The sequence below is a fragment of the Ilyonectria robusta genome, assembly GCF_021365365.1.
Source record: "Ilyonectria robusta strain PMI_751 chromosome Unknown BGZ61scaffold_15, whole genome shotgun sequence".
In the NCBI taxonomy this organism is placed as follows: domain Eukaryota; kingdom Fungi; phylum Ascomycota; class Sordariomycetes; order Hypocreales; family Nectriaceae; genus Ilyonectria; species Ilyonectria robusta.
Genome location: NW_025764449.1, coordinates 211,577 through 230,645, shown reverse-complemented (window position 1 = coordinate 230,645; position 19,069 = coordinate 211,577). Strand labels below are relative to the sequence as shown.

At 49.3% G+C, this 19,069-nt stretch overlaps 7 protein-coding genes across 7 annotated transcripts; 1 reads left to right on the top strand and 6 right to left on the bottom strand.

Moving 5' to 3' along the window:
• Positions 1-513: 513 nt before the first annotated feature.
• BGZ61DRAFT_357162 (uncharacterized protein) lies at positions 514-1,282 on the bottom strand (the record flags this gene model as incomplete). The annotated part of the gene is made up of 2 exons (XM_046240852.1): positions 514-608; positions 637-1,282. The coding sequence occupies 2 exons, from the start codon at positions 1,280-1,282 to the stop codon at positions 514-516; spliced, it is 741 nt and encodes a 246-aa protein (XP_046101808.1).
• A 2,217-nt stretch (positions 1,283-3,499) lies between these two features.
• BGZ61DRAFT_394169 (uncharacterized protein) lies at positions 3,500-5,343 on the bottom strand (the record flags this gene model as incomplete). The annotated part of the gene is made up of 1 exon (XM_046242888.1): positions 3,500-5,343. A coding segment is annotated over exon 1 (1,833 nt), but the record flags the coding sequence as incomplete, so codon positions are not given.
• A 1,566-nt stretch (positions 5,344-6,909) lies between these two features.
• BGZ61DRAFT_455384 (nucleotide-diphospho-sugar transferase) lies at positions 6,910-8,002 on the top strand. Its single transcript, XM_046246373.1, has one exon. The coding sequence runs from the start codon at positions 7,124-7,126 to the stop codon at positions 7,778-7,780; it is 657 nt and encodes a 218-aa protein (XP_046101806.1). The 5' UTR covers positions 6,910-7,123; the 3' UTR covers positions 7,781-8,002.
• Positions 8,003-10,026, bottom strand: BGZ61DRAFT_455383 (uncharacterized protein). The gene has a single exon (XM_046246372.1). The coding sequence runs from the start codon at positions 9,948-9,950 to the stop codon at positions 8,049-8,051; it is 1,902 nt and encodes a 633-aa protein (XP_046101805.1). The 5' UTR covers positions 9,951-10,026; the 3' UTR covers positions 8,003-8,048.
• Positions 10,027-12,256: 2,230 nt separating this feature from the next.
• BGZ61DRAFT_480166 (uncharacterized protein) lies at positions 12,257-13,639 on the bottom strand (the record flags this gene model as incomplete). Its single annotated transcript, XM_046249162.1, has 2 exons — positions 12,257-12,452; positions 12,483-13,639. The coding sequence occupies 2 exons, from the start codon at positions 13,637-13,639 to the stop codon at positions 12,257-12,259; spliced, it is 1,353 nt and encodes a 450-aa protein (XP_046101804.1).
• A 1,790-nt stretch (positions 13,640-15,429) lies between these two features.
• Positions 15,430-17,361, bottom strand: BGZ61DRAFT_534572 (heterokaryon incompatibility protein-domain-containing protein; the record flags this gene model as incomplete). Its single annotated transcript, XM_046254166.1, has 3 exons — positions 15,430-16,737; positions 16,791-17,036; positions 17,086-17,361. 3 exons carry the CDS (start codon positions 17,359-17,361, stop codon positions 15,430-15,432), a joined length of 1,830 nt encoding a protein of 609 aa, XP_046101803.1.
• A 574-nt stretch (positions 17,362-17,935) lies between these two features.
• On the bottom strand, positions 17,936-18,577 carry BGZ61DRAFT_534571 (uncharacterized protein; the record flags this gene model as incomplete). The annotated part of the gene is made up of 2 exons (XM_046254165.1): positions 17,936-18,384; positions 18,460-18,577. The coding sequence occupies 2 exons, from the start codon at positions 18,575-18,577 to the stop codon at positions 17,936-17,938; spliced, it is 567 nt and encodes a 188-aa protein (XP_046101802.1).
• Positions 18,578-19,069: the final 492 nt, after the last annotated feature.

Below are 19,069 nucleotides of genomic sequence, written 5' to 3'. Positions count from 1 at the left end.
GGGCCCTACACGATGTTCTTGCCAATACTGCACAGCATAAGCATTCGATGATAAAGCCGAGGGCAATATGGAGTCTGGGTATGTTAAACTCGAACAAGCAACTCTCTGTTGCTAAAATACTCTTGCTAGAGAGAAAACTTTTACGGAAAATTCGTCTCTGTACAGTGATAAATTTGACGTTGTATGGTAACTAAGCAGGAATCGTACGATGTCGTCGTCATCGGAATTTCGGCTGGTTTTGCGGTAAAACGCTAGGAATTTCGGACTGAATATTGAATCCCCGTCGAGCGCTGAGGAAGAATGGGCCAGGTCCCACAGGCGGCCAGGCCGCGACACACAGCTAAAGAAGGCAATATATTGCTTCGATTAACAAGACCCTTACAAACTATGGCTGTTATAAGATTCTCTAAAATAGAGTAAGAATAATTCAGCCAGCCTTAGGAGATAGACGCGCTGGAAGTGCCAATTGGAAATGCGAGGTACGCGAATAATATTCTTCTTAGTGATAACTTCCTACTTAAACGTCTTTTCAACAGCATCGAGAAGCCTGCTTCCCTCCGGCTTATAGCCGTCGACAAATTCCCTGCCATAATCTACCTGAAAATTGTCTGTATCCGCAGAGGTTAGGTCAGGAACACACCAGCGGAGCGAGAAAGGGTATATACTGACCATATGTAGTCGTGGGTTTGGCTCGGCAGAAGCCACAGATAACTCGGCGAATCCCATCGGCCAAATCCAGACGAGGGTACATCTCGTTGACAGCGTTGAACACGTCCCACGAGATCGTGCCTGCTTTATCGAAATTGGGCCCTCGAATGTCGGCCCTAACCCCAAAGGCGCAGACCTTGACGACTGTTTGTTTGTACATGGCAATCGTCCCGGTAGTATGCAAAGCAATTGCATCCCAAACTAACTGGATCCTATGCTCGTCCCAGTGCTCCGCCCTTCCACCGCGTTGCTCCTCTTCAATCCAAGCACGAGCGGCTTCCGCGCCATCCACCTCGAAGCGTTTGTCTTGAGAAACCAGCGCGCCTGTGCAGTCCCAGCCAAGATCGTGGAAGATAGCGCTAATTGCGTGCGCCTCTAGGTCCATCTGCGGGAGAATGCCCTTCGCGTGGAGCTCCTGGTAGACAACGACACCAAGGATCCATGATCGCATCACATGGTTGAAGGCGAAGTCCTCGCTGTGTGCACGAGCATACCCCTGAGCAGCTCGAACAACCGGCGTGTCAACAACCGTAACTCCCGCAATGATTTTTGTCGCGAGGTTGGAAGTCGCCATTTTAGCCTTCTGCGGAATATCCTGTTTGCGCGCGATGTAACAGCTGTGTGATGGTGGCTGGGTGAAAGAAGTCGTATTGTTCGGCACTGGTGATCTATAACGACAGCATTAAAATCGATATTTAACCGCAAGCAAAAATATTACTTCCGAGCACATACGGAACTTGACACTACAAATGACTCTTTGGGCAAATAAGCTAGCCGGCATCTTGGTAATCATGATCGCGCATGATCAAGCAATGCGTACTCGAAATCCTGGATGTGGTTTTACGATTAATAATCCATGACTCCCAATCCGAGTTGGACAGCTGATGATGTGTACTGTAATGTTTTTGCGCACGCAGCTTTCGTACACGCTGCTGAAGCAAGATCCGAGAAGCCCCATCCTTCCGTCCTCGCGTTGGCTCGGGGGAGTTATGTCATAACGACCAGCGGCAGAGACATTCCGCCGTCTAAAGTAGCGCGCCACGAAACTGTTATTGCCGATCATTCGACGGACATTGCTTGAGAGATAATGTTTACACCCGAGTAAGCTCGGAATATAGACCACATCAGCTGATTTTATGATGCCTCATCAAATCGAAACAATTAGATTGCTTACATTAAATTCTATTAACGGATCCCTAGCCAATTGAACTACTGGTCCCATCCATTCTTCCACCTCTTCTCATGCTATTTGTCAGCTAATGCGATCAGTCTGTACCGATTCCCGAAGCGCCCTAGCAGTATCGTTTATATCTTCCTGCGCTTTGGAGGGTATACTGTTCTAGGCCAACATCCCTTGACGTAGTCTCCGAACGTCTTCGGCGCTGAAGTTCTATCAGCCGTCACGCTACGGAATCGCCGACGGATTAGCGGCCAGCACTTATATAATGCTGATTACTATAGAACAGATAAGTCTCCAATGACTGTCGGGTATGTCTTTGGTATAAATCACTCGGAAAAATAAATATATAACAGAACTTAACTCTTCTCATTGAACCTCGTATAGGTAGTTATAGAATAAAACCCTACTGCAGTTTCACTCTGCTACCCCTAGAGGCAACATATTACCATCGAGTGTGTACTACTGATCTTGTCACCAGCCTTACCCAGGTTTTCAGGTTGTGTATTTGCCCTTCGTATGGCCTGAACTCCCTCTGGGTTGTAATGGTGTCGTTGTAGTCGGGGGGTTTCTGCGGGGTTCAGTCGGCTAGAATCTGTCTTCTATGAAATACATTTATAGTTAGTTTTAAAGTTATGTAAATTGACAAAAGATAGGAAAATAATGAATTAAGTTTCTAATAGCGACTATTATTATTCTGCATCCTTATCTTTGCACTTCTTATTTGGTATATACTGCTATATAATTAAAACATTGGTTATTCAAAAAAAAAAAAATCGTTTAACCATTTCTCCCATTACAGAGTGACAGTAGAGGCTGATGGCTCCAATCTATTGAGTCGGGGCTTTCCGGTCTTCGGGGATAAAGGTCATCTGATCGGATGCTTGCAGCCACTAGGGCTAGGATTGGTGGGTTCCTTCAACAGGAAATACCGTACCGGGTAGGGGCCAGGGAAGGTCCCGGACAGGACCTTCAGGACAGCATCATCCCTCTAGCATCTCATTCAATTGACAGTTATTTGACTTATCCTTTGGGGACCTATTGAAGGTCCATTTGATCAAACGGTATCAGCTAAAAAAGCTATCTATTTTACCCAGCTGCGCGATTTATCCGGACTCCAAACTTGACCCTATCCGACCTTTCCGCCACAACACTATCACGGTCATCACTGCTCTGTCTCTGGGTGGGTTGTGTGTTCTTAGTGTCCTCTTCTCACTCCCTCACCCACTATCATTCATATGCCGCGGTGTTAGTCAAGTTCTGTTATTCTATTGTCAGGCAATATAGAGAAGATGCTTTCCCAACTACCCTACATCACATGGAAGACATCATCGCGGGACAACGCATCTATCATAAAGTGATTGGATCAACAGTGCCCCTGGCCAGCGAAGCCCTGGGCTTTTTACAACATAATTAAACGGCATAAAGGACAGTAAGACAAAGCGCCAGAGTATCTGCTCCTCATATCCAGTGCGTACGACCCCAAATTTCCTCTTGACAACCTCATTCTTGTCATCTGTCGGTTGCCGGACTCAGCCCGTTACGAATGTGACGCGTTGTATCGTGAGATCCGTTGCGTGATGTTGTGACTTGCTGGTAACGAAATTCCCGCTCTCGTAACGGCACTGCCTTATCCATAGTCCCAATAGCAATGTGTTCCGTGCCCTGTTCAGTTTTGACATCACCTAAGCAGATACGGATGTGTCTTAGCTTCCTCGTATACTCTACACCATTTTGCATGGGGATAGCTGGAGTATCAACATTCATATAGGGTGTGTCCCTTATAAGACTGGTGGTGAAATCTAGGATGTCTGGACCGCGTCGCAGCACATTAAGGATTGATGCGGAGAATGCAGCGAGCAGCGTAGCTAGAGAGGCCATAACAAGAATACCAAGCCAGACTCTATGAACCTTCAGCACTGGCGTGTCGGAGGTCCTGGTACCATTGGTCTTTAGATATCCTGAAGCAGTGTCTGATATATCGAAGCCAATTGGGCGTTGCTCTTGAAGAGTAAGATTATTAATAGCATCAAAGGGAGCGACACTAGTAATCCAGAAAGTGTTTAACAGCTGGGAAAAGCGTCGTGAGAAAGTATCATCTCCTATAACTGATATTGGTTGGTTTTGATAGGCAATCTCAAATGGTGAGTCGGGATTTGTAAAATATTGCTCCATTGGAGTAGGTCCCCATAGGGGGAGACCGGCATGGACAAAATTACTGATGAAAATGGGAGTTCGCCATGATGAACTGGATTGACCATACCAATCCAAGCCATCCAGGACCGTCAGGAAGGTCGCGTTATCGGGTCTCTTCAAGGGTCGGATATAGCTAGCTGCACAAGCCGCCCGATAACAGGCTACCTCCAGTTCAACAAATGTTGTTGTCAACTGGCATGTCGCGTTTGTTACTGTTTCCCGTGAGATAGACGTGAAAATCAACTCCTGAGGGCTCTGCGATGTATTATTGCGCGGTTTGGTTTCGATCAGCAGTGTTCTCCCGTTGCTGAAGAAGTTGCTAGGTGTGACGTTGCGCTGGGTATGTGGATTCCATTCCTGATATATCCCTGGCTTTATAATCTTTTTCCATTCGGAAGTCGTTACATTTGAATATTCCACCAGACTGCATAGCGTGTTCAAATATGATGTCTGCAATCGAAATGTGTAGTTGGCGCGCGATTGGAAGCCACCAGAAGGGCTCGTTGGAATTCCAGAGAGGGACGAATAAATGATTTCCGTCGTGTTGTTTAGTTTCCCGACTTCATACCAGCCATCATTTCCTGGCGAAATTGATTCAAGATATGGTTCGATCATTGGTACCTTGACATGACCAAACACGTCTTGGCTTGCCGTTTTGAGATGCATCGGGCTTGCAAGTGCAGTGGAGAACGCTGCAAGAGATATAGCAAGCTCTGCTGATGGCACACCAGTTTGATACTTAATGTAAGGCAACCTTTGGTGGATGTTGAGAAACCAGAAAGGCCATTCCTGAGCCGAGTGCCCTACGTCAAACACGCGTAACGCTGCCTGGCCACCGAGAGGAGAGAGGGCCCATAGTGCTAGAATAAACGGGGTGAGGCTGTTGAAGGCACGCAGGGATATTGGCGAAGTAATAGAGCTGAAGACAGTCCGACTGCCCATTAGAAGCTCTAGGCTGAGTACTGTGATGCCTCGTTCCAGCTTCCAAGCAGCGCTAGCCTTCATCAAATTGGAGGCAACGGCAGCGAAGGCGATGGGGAAAATCGTGGGGCCGTAACTGGAAGCAACCCGCAGAGTCGGTATAGGGTCTATATCGACAGGCTTTCCGTCATTCCAGCTTAAAAAAATGGCGTAGATGAAAAAGCCAATTGCTGGTAACCCTAGAAGTAGGTCCAAGACAAGCTGCTGCAGGAGAGACCGCAAAGGCTTATTGGTGGTGAATGGTTCACCCGTGTCAATGCCAGATCCCATGGGGCTGTCTGCACACTTCTTGGTGTGAGCATCTTGTTCACTGTCGTCGCTGTTGTTGTAATCGATGTCTGCGAGTAGCTCCCCTTGAAGTGTCTCATGGCAGCTGAGTGAATCTCCTCGGTCTGAACAAGAGGACACCGAGTCGCAGTCGTAACTTTGAGACATTCTTTTGCGCCGCTGATCGAGGTAGTGGCAGATGCCCTGACAAGCGAACAGTGAAGGCGTGGGTGTCGCTATTTAGCCAAAAGCAACCTTTTCAGGGTATTCTCTAAAACAAAGGTTCAAGAAGGTTTGGTGATTAACGCAAGTGGATTTGCTGTGGTGCGTAATTTGTGCGTGATGCGCCTCACAGACGACGGCGGTCCGGTCCCGGTGATGTAGGAAGCAGAGTTGTCATTTCATGCTAAGTGTGGGGGGTCTCCATAACCCTCAAAGTCGGGCTCTGGTGAATAAGGCTACTTGCCACAGCACCCATGAATCTACCTTGGCTGTGAGGTGTGGCTGCGTAATGTTTCATTTATTTTTAGCTTTGCGACGCGTCGTAAGATAATACGAAGTAGAGGTTTTCTACTGCAAGAATTATCCTGTAGCAACGAGTAAATAAGGGAGAATAAGAAAAGCCATCTGCAGACTTGCATAGGCATCCACTAAAAAATACAGAAATAAGTTGGGGGCGATCAGCTTGGAATTCTTTACGTCATCTTGTTCTTTTTATCCTTGGCTTTGGCCTTGGCTGATTTTAAAAGCCCCGAGTTTCATGCACAATATACCAGGGCGCGAAAAGCAGACAGATGCATTGTTAGACGCGCGCGGCCAAGAAGCAGGCACTTTGAGCATATTTGTCAAGGCCTGTTAGGCTGTATGGTTATTCCGTTCACACGCGTAGTTGGCCTATTTATCTCCCGAGCAGGCAGATTGAGAAAGATACAGGTCGAACAGGAAGGGAGAGCTGCATCGCAGGGTCCCTTTCGCCTTTACATGTCGGACGCTTGGCCATTATTACGGCTTCTCGTGCCAAGGATACACTTGTTATCTACGTCATTGTTTTAACGTGGTCTGAGGGAACAAAGGTAATGACAGAGGAGTTTATCGCAAGACGCTGACTGGTCAGGTTGATGTATTGTACCCACTTGGCCTGTGTTATTGCTGGAATGGTGAAGCATCACAGAGAGTACGGAAGCAGGGTCGAATAGCAAGGATAATTGTAGGGCAGAGCAGTATGGATTCTTAGGAGAACTATCACTGAAATGAAAAAGGGAAATAGTGGTAGGATTCATCAATAAACCGGGCAGCAGTAAATTGATTGATAACAGACTGAATGATGAGTCCTAGTATCTGATTGGTTCGGAGCAGTACCCCTGAGAAGCTGACTAACAACCAACATGGGTGAAACTGACACTTTCACTCGCGATGACGGAAATTCAGAGATCCTTTCCCCGACATCTCAACCAGTAGCTGCATTACGACATGCGGTTTCGCCATCGATTCCAACGAACTAACCCCGTTATAAAAGTATGGGTATTTCTGGCATGCTTGATCCTGGTCTTTATTCTCCTCACCCGTGATTATGGGTTCTCGGAGGGAGCACGACTCGCAGGAGGTAGCCCTAATGCCTACGTCTTTTACGCTGCCCAGGACGCATATGCTTGCTCGGTGTTGGTTAATATCCATCTGCTCAAGGCCGTTCACCACTCAAAGCATCGCATCATTGTCCTAGTGTCCAAGGATGTCTCTTCCAAGTACCGCTCTTCTTTCAAGACCCTGGGTGCAGAGGTCGTCAGAGAGAATCCCATGCCTCTTCATTCCGCCAGCAGTCAATACTACCGCGGCTGTTTACTCAAGCTCAGCGCATTCAGGATGCACGAGATTGACCAAAGTCTAAATCGTGTCGTCGTACTCGATGCAGATCAACTCATTTTGAAAAATCTCGATCACCTTTTCGACCTGCCGCCAGCAGATCTTGTCGCCCCGAGAGCTTACTGGCTCGACGATTCGTTCCTGAGCAGCACTCTCATGCTTATACAGCCCACACCAAAGCTGTGGAGCCAAATACAGCAGACAGTCGCGACTCTTCCACCGCACCAGTACGACATGGACGTTGTCAACGCTCTTTTTGGAGATCTAGCTGTTCGACTCCCTGGTTCGTACATTGTACTGAACAACCATTGGGAAGACTGGACTCTTCCCCCGTGGTTTACACCCAAAGTCGCCACCTCAGACTCTGCGCCACCTGAGCCCTCACAACCTGCGTCTGCCGAAGACTTGGATCATCTTCTCGCTCAGTCCTATGTTATCCACTTTACCGCGGTTGGCAAACCGTGGAAGTATGATATTTGGACAGTGAGTGAATTGAAACCCAACGTGCATCCACTCTTGCTTCGGCAGTGGGAGGAGTGGAGATTGATCGCGTTGGAGGTGTGTCCCAAAGGGCTCCTTGATCACCTCTGATGTGGAGGTTGATACGGTGGACTTGTGATAGAAGCCGGGATGAAGATGTGAAGGATAGAATACATGTAAGATAGAGTACTAATACCCCTTTGAGAGACTGAAAGGAAGAAAGGATACGCAGATCTGATGGCTTCATTTGCGCCATTGAGCCGGTGCTTCAGCTCCAAACCAGTAGAATTTGTGAGTAAAATGAGATTTCTCATACCAGAATTGAAAAGATATCGTTAAATATTCATTGACCGCAACCGTTATCTATGTACTCTAAACACTACTGCTGATGCTGGGGATATATTTGGCTTATCGCTTGTGGTTGCCACATAGTTCCTGGGCTCGTAGCTGGCGTGTACGGCATGTGCCCAGGCACTTGTCCATTCCAGGGCTGTTGTTCCTGCTGCGGTGCGTTTATCGGCTGTGATTGTTTCGTAGTTGGGGGAGGCGGGAAGTAACTCGAGCCAGTGTGTTGATGCATCATGGGGGTTTGGCTGGGCAAGGAGGCTGGGGTTGGCGGGTAGTTGTAGGATTGCGGTTGTTGCTGGTACTGTGGCTGGTATTGTTGTGGGGGAGCATTCGGTTGGTACTGCTGTTGATGCTGCGAAACTGGAGGTTGATTGGGCAAGGAGATTGGGGTTGGCGGATAGTTCGGCTGCTGCTGGTACTGCTGCTGGTATGGCTGCGGTGGAGCAATGGGTTGGTACTGTTGCTGATTCTGAACCACGGGTGATTGAAGCGCAGAGTATGCTCCAGTACTGTATTGCTGAGTTTGAGTGGCATTAAAAGCCGCTGGGGGTTGAGAAACAGGACCAGATGGAGGAGGGCCAGGTGGAGGAGGAAGCGGAGGAAGAAACTGGGGTTGCTGGGGCTGAGCAGGCGTGGTGGAATAGGAATACCCCTGTTGTGGTGCAGGTGCGTATTGCTGAGGAGTGAATGAATGTTGCAAAGTACTGATGGCCGAGTCCCTCCTTGTCGAGCTCTCAGGTGGTGGCGGCGGCGGCGCCTGGTTTGTCCCTTGATAAGTGCCTGTTTGCTGCGGTGATGTGTAGCTGGAGTAGTCTTGATAACCTTGCAGTCTCTGTGTAGCTGGTGTCTGATACTCTGGCGTGTGTTGCATAGCATGCCCCTCAGATGCCTGAACTGGGTTGTGAACTTGCGGTGCGCTTGGCTCCGCAACATAGCTCTGGCCGGAAACATATGACTGGGATGACAGCACTGGAGTTGCAGACTGCGGTTGCGATATTGGTTGAACGGGCGGTGGGTATCCCATCGGCAATTGGTCAGTCTGGCCGGTATGGTTGGGTTGCACTGGGGTGCTCGGGTGAGCCTGTGGAGTTGGCTGGGAAATCGACTGGGAACGTCCGTGAGGAACCGCTGGCGTTCCCTGGGGTGGTTGCTGATATGACGTGGCCATGGCCGAGCTCTGGGTTGGAAGAGCTTCATTCATTGATTTCATGTCGTAGACTCCAGACGGCGCAGTTGGGTTGTATGCTGGGAGCGTGGATGAACCTGTGCTCTGTGGATAGAGCGTCGTCGTTTGTTGCGGCACGGCGGGCTGATAGCCTTGAGCGGTCTGCCCAGTGTAAGAGGGATATCCTCCGCTTGATGTTTGTTGGTACGATGCTGGAACTGGAACGGCCGGGAATGTACTTGTCGCGGCTGGATCGGTCGGTGGAGGTGGGACCTGAGAAAAGTGCTGCGGAGTTGTAGGTTGCTGCCCGTAGACTGCCGGTGTCATCAGCTGCGGGTCTTGGACGACCTGCGATTGAGACATCGGCGCCTTGTAATCCGGAGCATACGCATTCTGGCTGGGAAAGTAACCCGGCTGGAACTGCGTCTGGCCAACGGCGACGTTGTAAGGAGGAGGTGGAAGCGGCTCGGACGGGGGAGGAAGCGGGTTGGAGGAGCTGCTCCCGCCGCTGACTCCTTGGGGATTGTACGGTGAGATTGAATAGCCAGCCTCGGCTGCTTTGGCGTCTTTGACGGCGTTGAACACACCAGCGGCCTTGAATGCCTTGAAGGCGTCCTTCTTCTTGAGGTGTTTCGTGTGGGCATGTTCGGCCGCCATTCCCGCCCCGTCCAGCGCCGCGTGGGTGACGATTTTGATGGCAGTGTCGTTTTCCATAATGGCACTTATTCCATGTTCCGCTCCGGTTGTAGCAACAGCGTCGGCGCCCATCGAGCCAACGCCCAGCGTCACCACGCCGATGGTGCCGCTAAACGCCACGCTTCCCAGCACATCGCGCTTCCGAGTCGTATGCGTCGCGTTGTGCTTGTTGAGGTGCTTCTCGATGATCTCACGCTTCTTGCGGGCGTTGTGGATCGCCGGTGCGGCCATGGCCACGCCGATAGTCGACACGCCTAGGGTGAAGGGGACCGCAATACCCGACACTGCTGTCGAGGTGGCAGCGCCGGAGATAAGGCGCGTGTAGTGCTGCCATTCCCGCTGGAGCTCTTCGGGTGTGAGGCCGTTGCACTTTTCATCGTAGGACTTGAAGTCGAAAGGCATCTTGATATCCGTAGCTGGATCACTCACAGCTACACGTACAACAGCGACGACGGAGCAAGAAGAGAGATGAGGAGCCCAGAGAAGAGGGATAATTGTACGACAGCGGAGCCTGGATAAACATCCTCATCCTCGCGCTGCTCGACCGGTCTAGAACCTTGCTAGCGTTACAGAGTACAGAGGGCGCCTTGCAGCTGAAGCTTTGCAACTGGATACGAATGTCGGACTAGCCACGTTCCGTTAGCTGCACGCTTCAGCCGCACGCAACAGCACGGCAAGGCAGAAAACCCCGCGCGGGAAAGGAGGCCAACTGCCTGCCGACGTTATCTTGTGCCTTGATTAGAAATCTCCAGTGCAGGTCATCTGTTGAGAAACCGTCCATGCCATGCAGGAATGCGGGTCTAGGACAGTGACAGCGTCTAATTCTTGGCCCACGTGTCCTTGATCCAACGAGAACATCCATCGGTCCTTGCTGCTGGCCGTCGTAAAAACAAGGGCAATTCAGCCTTGCCTGGGCTCCAGTGCGGGCCCAACCTTACTTTTTCCGTCTAGGCACACGAGAACACGCAGAAAAAGAGACCTGTACTGAGCATGGGTCTGGAAAGCCGAACTGGGGTAGGCCGAGGCCATTCGGTTTCCAGTATTGGCGCATATATTGAACGCCCAGCTGAATGTTTGTGAAACCCGCCATGTTCCGAATGCAAGGGCCACGGCGCCTAGGCTGCGCTACCACAATCCAGGTTTTACCAAGCTCCATTCCTTGGATGCGAGTTGGTCTGTCCATGATGAACGCGGTGGTAGAAAGAGTGTAGAACCTAACCGATTGATGACGAGGTTGGCCGATGATTATCTAGGCACATATTCTCCCGCTATGATGACCAACCAACGAAAATCGAGTCTTATCACACTGAAGCATGGGGACCTTGTCGCTGCAAAGCTAGTGCATCTTAAAAGGTCTCAAAGTCCGTCCTGAATTGAACGCGGTCGGGATAGACTCATCGCCAAGCATTGTCCATGTGGCTATGGCCCCAGGTACTAAAATAAGTCGCCCTAGACACACTCCACTGGACATGACAGCCAAGGTGGCAGTCTTGGCAGGAATAAAAACATGCTGATCATCACAGCCAAGCCCTGCAGCTTGTCAGCCAGATTGACGCAGGTCCGGGCCAGCTGCAGGCCAGCCAATTGACGCGTATGGATGATCATACGAAGAAGAATATTGGAGGACTTAAGCGTGCGATTGTTTTTGTCTTACCTATAATATTACATGATCCTGGTGAAGCATTTCACAATACACGATTGTCGTGCCGGCAACTTGCTCACCTTGAGGGAGCAGACAGAAGTTATATTAATTTGCTCCCGTCACCAGGACGGCGCGGGATCGGGTCATAATTAATTGGCGTGCTGAGAATCACTCGGTGTAAAAGTTTGCAGAGATTAAAATTAATGGGATTGTTGAGTAACTGGCCTTCTTTAAGCGGCGCATGAAATGGTTGCCATCCGTTCTACAATTTTGTCGATATAATTGTTTGCCCAACGGAGCTAATTTCCCACAAAGGTAGTGACGGACTGTCGGCAGAAAACATCAGCGATTAAGGCGCAATCGAGTCGCTATTCTCGTTTTGCCGTACGCTAGGTGGTTCGTCATGTTGTGTCAGCCGTTATTGTTATTTCCGGATCATATTTGGCCAGACCGTTCATCGTTTAAAACAGGAACATTCATATCCCAACCTCTGATGTCAGTTGTGAATCATCATATAACCAATTCCAATGCATACTGTCCAGACATATTAATCGAGTGCAAGATTGCAATATTGAACTGCTCAACTGGATTAAGTACGGTGATGGAAGCTGCATAATGTTGCAAGATAAAGCTGTTTGACAGGATATTATTGAAAGCATTCAAGTCAACGTGATAGGTGACCCGAATTCAACAAATTAATGCTTAAAGTTTAATGTCCATGTAAAAGACATATCCCTCAGATGTCAATCTTGACAGCTATCATGTTTTCTGACCAGGGACCCGTAATAAAAAGCCATGCCTTACGCTGCGGACCTTCAATCCTTGGATCAATGGCAACCAGTAGGGCTGTACTAGCACTCCGGATTCTCTCTCCATCGTCCTGAAAAAGGAGTCGCTTCTCCCAGCTACCAGTCCTAGACTCATTCACAATACTAGAATCTGGTATTTTTTGCTTCACGTACCACACCATTGCCCCATCCTTTCCCCCAGGATCCCTGGCGGTTGCGGTAAGGTCTATAGCTCTCGGCAAGCCGGCAATGACGTATCCGGAAGCGTCGTAAGTAGAATTGGCGAATGGATCGGAGAAGTAGGTGGGGTTGTCGATGGTCGAGTCAAACGGAATAGAGTCAACGACTTCAATTGCGGTGTCTGCGTCTCCAGGTAATCGTGCAAAATGGAGGGTTCCACTAGCAGCGCTACCTATGAGCAATTCGCTGGGAGATCGTCCATGCCCTAAACCGTTGTTGTTGTGTAGCTCGGATAGCACGACAGACGCGTTGACGCCGGTTTCGAGGCCTGCTTGAGCCCCTGTATTTACAGAAAACTGAACTTGGACAATGTTTGACCATTTAGCGCCAAAGTACATGATTTCAACAGCACGCAAGGGACCTTCGGGATAGTAATGGTCATTGGTGATATAAAATGATGCTTTCCCAATCGCAAAAATGTCATTCGGTGTGGCAATTAACGGGTGCCGCACTGAACGGATGTGGTGAACTGAATCCGACCCGAGGGTATGATGGAAAACCTCGATCCGCGAATGAGACTTTCGATGTGGCGGTTTGGATCCAAGGCGATCTGTTGAGTCTGTATTCACATCAACACGCTCCATGTTTGGAACATGGTTGACAGCAAATATGTACACTGCATCCCCATTTGCAGACTCGGGATCTGGGAGCACATCAATCCCATGCGTGACGAAAGGGCCATCGAAATTCGTAAAACGAAGGCGACGAGACTTCATGGTCCAGTGTTGATCTCCAGTCGGGGGCGTACGACTTGCCTCCAGATCAATAACGTGTATCGAGCCACGTGCCTCATGAGTGACGGCAGGGTTGTCGAATACCTCAAGCGGTGGAAACCATGAGAACCTTGTGAGAAAAGTATCTTCACATGCTGTAAAGAGAATTTGACGTGGTGAATAGTAGTGGAGATCCTCGCAGTGCGTGGTATCTTGAATGGTAATAATGTCTTCGGGATTGGTAAGTGTCGGGTGTGTTCGCCGCAAAATACCAAACACAGTCAAATGGCGATAGACTAACGGGCCATAAACGTATGCGACAAATATAGGGACAAGAATAGTCCAAAACTTATAAAGGATTGGCTTAGTCAATGCCATGTTTCAATATTTCAACTGGGTGGGAGAGAGCAGGGTAAAAGTGAGCGAACTGATCCCACAAAGGGATTTATATTTACTAGATTCAATATGCGGGGTAGAACATCATTCACCCCTCGGCACCGAGGCATGAAACAATGCTGCTCTTCCCCGCAAGCGTGTAGTGACTAGGAATGCATCCTCAAACTCAACGACCGGAATTCCGGAGTAGCTCCGTCTTTTTAAGTTAGCCGTCATTCGCTGCTGCCATTTGGAGGAGGCAATGGGTCCAGGTATACCACTATGCAGGCTAGTATCATGGTTTTACCTCAAAGTGAATCTTTCCCTGCTTTCTTAATTTTGAAGTTTCATTGTGTTGTCACAGACTCCCTCCTTTCGTTTAAGTTACAAATAAAGGTGCTTATGCTGACACAAGTCAGCGACTATACCAGGGGTTGCAATCACGTTTCCTGGACCTGCCAGCCTAGTATCGGACTATGTATTCAACCTTGCTGTGGTCAATAAGCATTACTCACCATTTGATTGACTTATCTATTTATGTTGCGTCTAGAAGATGAAAATGATCGTAGGTGCGAGAGACTCTACATTCTCCCTATGTAATGATGGTCTTTGAGTCAGTCTTATAGACGAGAAAAATGCTATGACCTCGGATGACCTCGGACAGCCGAGAGGTTCCGGATGCTTCGGAGTCTTTGGCTCTGGCTGGCTATTAACCTGGTCAAAAAAAGCTTGGCATGGGGCTAGGCCGGTGGCGATCGACACCTGTGATGAAGCCATCACTACCCCGCATGGATACCGAGGCATGTGCAGGTGAAGCAAGGGAGATCAAAGCCGACACAGACATAGCAGTGTGTGAGTCCCTATATTGTTGCATTGAAATCACCAAGGTGCAAGCCAAGACGACGTAAAACTAAAGCAATGGCTGCACGTAGAAACGAAGAGGCATCCAAAGGGATGGATATGAGATCGAGGATGGGAGATCGAGAGAAGCGCAACGCTGCTAGATCCATCCGATCTCTTTATTATCCGATGGACAACAACGCCTCACATACCGCAATGACCAGGTATAGAACGTGCACAATCACAGGTGCAATGTTCGGGATGATGGCATGATGCATAATATACAGCACAGGGCCGTACACTGCACAGTCCACCGGACGCCCACCTGATTCGACGGGACCAGCACAAGCTGAGGTTCATGGCTGTGAACGTTTACATCAATATGGATGCCCCCTAATGTATTACACTGGCCGTGAAGGACTCGTTCTTCACCCTCGGGCCTCTTGTTGGGTCTCCACCGGTGGTTGGAAAACATTCTCAAGCCACCAGATATTGGAAGCAAACCAAGGGGTCTGGAGGAGAGCATTGAACATATTACTATTGATTGGGAAACTTGGGGAGAAGGAGCATGTTTTATAGTGCTAGGCGACGCAGTACTCGAGAGGGCATGGCGAGAGTACCGAGCACAGTACACAGTAACAGAACACCGCAGGGTAGGCAGACAGTATTGGAGACAATGACTACTACTGGGGAAGGCTAAAGGCAAGGAGATTGAATGGCTTAAAGCTGGGCTGAATAGAGGTAATGTAGCTCGGTCGGAGCTTGGGTCAACTCTGGGTGCGATGCACGGTGCACCTGGTTGACGAGATCTATTAACGGAGGATCAGAGATCGCCTCAAATACAGGCATTTAAAATGAGGCAGTCTACACTAAGGACAGGAAAGGGACTGAAGATGTCGCGGCCAAAATGGTTATTGAAAGCGCTGACATGACTGTCAAGTGAAGACTGGGGGCTAATCGAGAAGATACTCTTCAAGAACTACTCGGCCATCACGAATATCGTGTTCCAGATTGCCCTCATAATTCATCGAATCATGTACGTAAGCCTGGCCGACGAGTTTCCAGGTAGACTTGAAGAGCTTCCTCTTGTTCTCCAAATCAACTAACCTCCGGAGAATGTCACCATGATCACGTCTGTGTAAAACAAGTGGAACTTCACTGCCCAGAAGAATCGCAACATGGTCCCCAACCTGGATGCTTTCTGGGCCAAGGCCAAAGTCTCCATTCTCCAGCAAGAAGATCCTTCGCCCCTCGCAAGCGTCGTCCCTGATGCGATTGTATCTTGAATGATCGTCGGTGTCCGGGAGTTCAAGATGGCGACTCATTTCGTAGCCTGTTGTTGAGATGTGGTCTTGAAAGGACTCATTCCCGAGCCAACCTAAGCTCCACGCCTTTTCCGAGTAATCCTTGGTATTCCATACCCTCCAATCCTCTGGCTCCTTGGACCAGGAGCCGCCTGTGACGGTGCGCGCAAATTTCTTTGCCATTTGTGGATCCTTCCAGGGACCCCCAACTAGAGATTCCCATTCTTTAAAAAGATGGACGTAGTTGGGCCGTCCAAAACCAATCAGGAACGAGCCCACACTGGTTCCTACCTTGGTGATCTTGCTGATTGCGAATCCTTGAGCTGATACGACGGACGGTGCCCCTGTGTCGACTCGAATACGTGCCGGTAATCCGTCTGCCGCTGAATGACTGGGCGATTGCAGAGGATAGAAGTTGGGACTATCGAGCCCTCCTGTCCAGAACAAGAGTCTTTCGTGCAGGTGGGAATTTGGTTCGTACACCTTTTTTGACCAGTCGTAGCACCAACGCGCCTCCAAGGACCGAGAATTCTCGGCGAGTATGAGTGGGATGAGCGTGTTAAACCTGGACATGGTGTCTTTGGCAAATGTCATCCACAGTTCGGCAGCATCCATGGTATAGTCGACTGAGAACTCCCCCGTGCTCAGAAATTCTGTGGATTTCAGCAACCCGAGGAAGGCGTAGACTCTGTCATGTACAACTGTGCATTGGCGGTGACGAAGTTTGTAGGCAAGCCCAAAGGGACCCGCTGGTGGGTCTTGATACGAGGCCTTTCGCATTTCGGAAATCATTTCCAAATAGCTAGATATAGCATATCCGACTTTGACGTGGTTTCGTGTTTGTTGTTGAAGCAAGAACCGTGAAAATTCGAAGAATGGCAGTTCGTGAGAACCGCAGCGTAGCAATGCGGTCTCTGAAACCACAACTTCCTGCACTGTCCAGGCGCGAGACCAGTACTACTCGCACTCGTCAGCATCCGCAAGCACTTTCAGTTTAGTATCTGTCGTACTGGTCTTGCGATGATTTCGTTGAGGCCTTTAATCCACTCATTCGGCTCGTTCCAGATCGCTTGCTGAGTGTCAAAATCATCACAGGCGAGTAGTCTTTTCGCTTGTTTCAACGCCAAGTCGGTGTGCTCCTTTGCTTTGCCAACCCAAACAAGAACACCTTTGGCGTTGCGATAGATTTCTTTCATTCTCTGCACCTGACTACTCTTCTCTTGCTGGTCTTCCTGGTTGATACAAATTGCATCGATCTTCACACTTAGATATGAATGACAAGTAATTCTGGCTCTAGAAGCTTACCCATAACGCTCTGCTGGTATCCGCTAGGCTGAACTCGAGCAACGCCTCATGCAAATCTTCTGTGACACGGTATTGTTCTCCGTTTAGAAGGATAGTTTTGCTTTTGTCAGGCTTGCCCCAGCAGTAGCTCAGAGCCTCGTAATTATAATGATCCCAAGTTGTTTCAGTCAATTGTGCAGCGATGGAAATGTGCCCGAAATTGTTTGATGGCGCGAGACGGACAACTCGCATACTTCTGGGGTCGCTGCTAAGGGGTTGATAGATGCTTGGGGACATGGTTGCCATTATTGATCAAGGACTTGAGGACGAACGAAGAGCCTATTAAATGACTCACCATTAAACTGAAGGACTACGAGGCGGTCTACTAGGGCAGAACTTTAGTCGCTGACTCTTTAATTAGATCCGATTCACATGTCGATCAGGGGTTCGCTTATTCTGAAGTAACCTAGCGCTGACTGGTTAGCCACTGACACGGCTAAGTCGGCTGACAGACTTGAAGATTTCGATGAAGTCAGTCTTGTGAATAATAGGAATGTTATGCTGCGCTTAGATTTATTGAGAGGAGGAGATTGAAGCGTAGGGTAGCAAAAAACTGCAACGACTTTGCTCTAGGTGATACGACAGTGGCTTGGTGTTGAAGCCAATTTGTAAAGTACTGACGGGATATAAAATGCTTAAATTGTGAGCGATACATGACACAAGATTTGACACGTATGGGATAAAGACAGACTCTGCTCGACTCCCTGTCCCGTCATGTAACACCTAGAACTTGGCAATGCTTGTCCCTCCTCGAAACAAAGAACCATCTGAAGACTGGTGCTTCTGGCTCTGCTTCTCTTTGGCTAATTCATTAACAAAACATAGCCATGCCCCCTTCATGACCAATTCTAGCCGAGCCTGTAGCCCGAGGGCGGAAATCGAGGTACAAAGAGGGAAGACGAGTAGCTAGAATGGCCATTTCTTCCGTGGCGTGCTTCACTAATCCAGCCAACATGTTTGGTGGCGTAAGGGCCGCTCGCTTCTCGAGCTCAGTAATACCGTCAACGTCACCCATCCAGAAACGAGAGCGCATGCGGCAGCCATCTGGTTCTTCCTTGATCAGGTGGATCAGATGACCTATATATGTGACGGAGCCGTCATCTTTCAAGTCGCCTGTTCGTGCGCAAACAGCGGTTGAGTATCCGGCGCGCCTGAAGTCCTCCTTCCAGCTGGCTCCGAAGTATACAGACGGATCCTTAAATGAGACTGCCAGCTTGGCGAATTGCCCGCCGATATATTCGTGCACTTGATGCTGGCCGCCTGGTGATTCAGAGGAGAGCCTCTTGTTAGAAGGCAACAAAACGAAAGAGCGTACAATAAACTCCTGAAACTTACTAATGTAGGAGGAATTGTTCCCAGTCGGACCCTTCCAATCCGAAAACACGTGGTCCCTCGGATGCCATAACTTGTACTGCTGAGTGTCGTGCATCCAGCTGAACCACCAGTCTATCATCTCTCCGGAACAGCCCCCATGTAGGTTGAAGCAGCGACGTGATGCATGCCGTCGGGCGCGACAGCGTAACCGGCCTCTAGTGGTAGGTAGTCATGCTGCAGTAGCAACGGCGCATCCTTGAGCAGTAGTGCTTGTGGCCGCTGGGTGGGCTGGTACTCGCTCAACGGCGGTAAGTAGACAGCTTCAGCCATTTAATGGTGAGTGGTCTAACGAGACTAAATAAGATGGGAAGTAGAAGTAAGTGGTGCTATACCCGATAAGCCTCTTGAGAACTATTACTCGATAAAGGAATCAAGCGATCTATTTATATAAAGGTCCCCACCGGTGTGCCTCCATCTCCACCACGCGTGTGGGGAAGGCAAAGAAGGTCCCGCGGCCCTCACGGGATGGGGAGAAAGCAAGAACTGGTCTAGAAGAGAGTAGGGAAGGTTCGGTACCCCATGTTGGGGGAATCAACGAAGACTTGTGATAAAAGGCGCCCCTCTCCTCTGT

Bases quoted from the DNA above. Each gene is read 5' to 3' on its own strand.
- BGZ61DRAFT_455384 (XM_046246373.1), top strand. From the start codon at position 7,124: ATGCCTCTTCATTCCGCCAGCAGTCAATACTACCGCGGCTGTTTACTC.
- BGZ61DRAFT_455383 (XM_046246372.1), bottom strand. From the start codon at position 9,950: ATGGGCGCCGACGCTGTTGCTACAACCGGAGCGGAACATGGAATAAGT.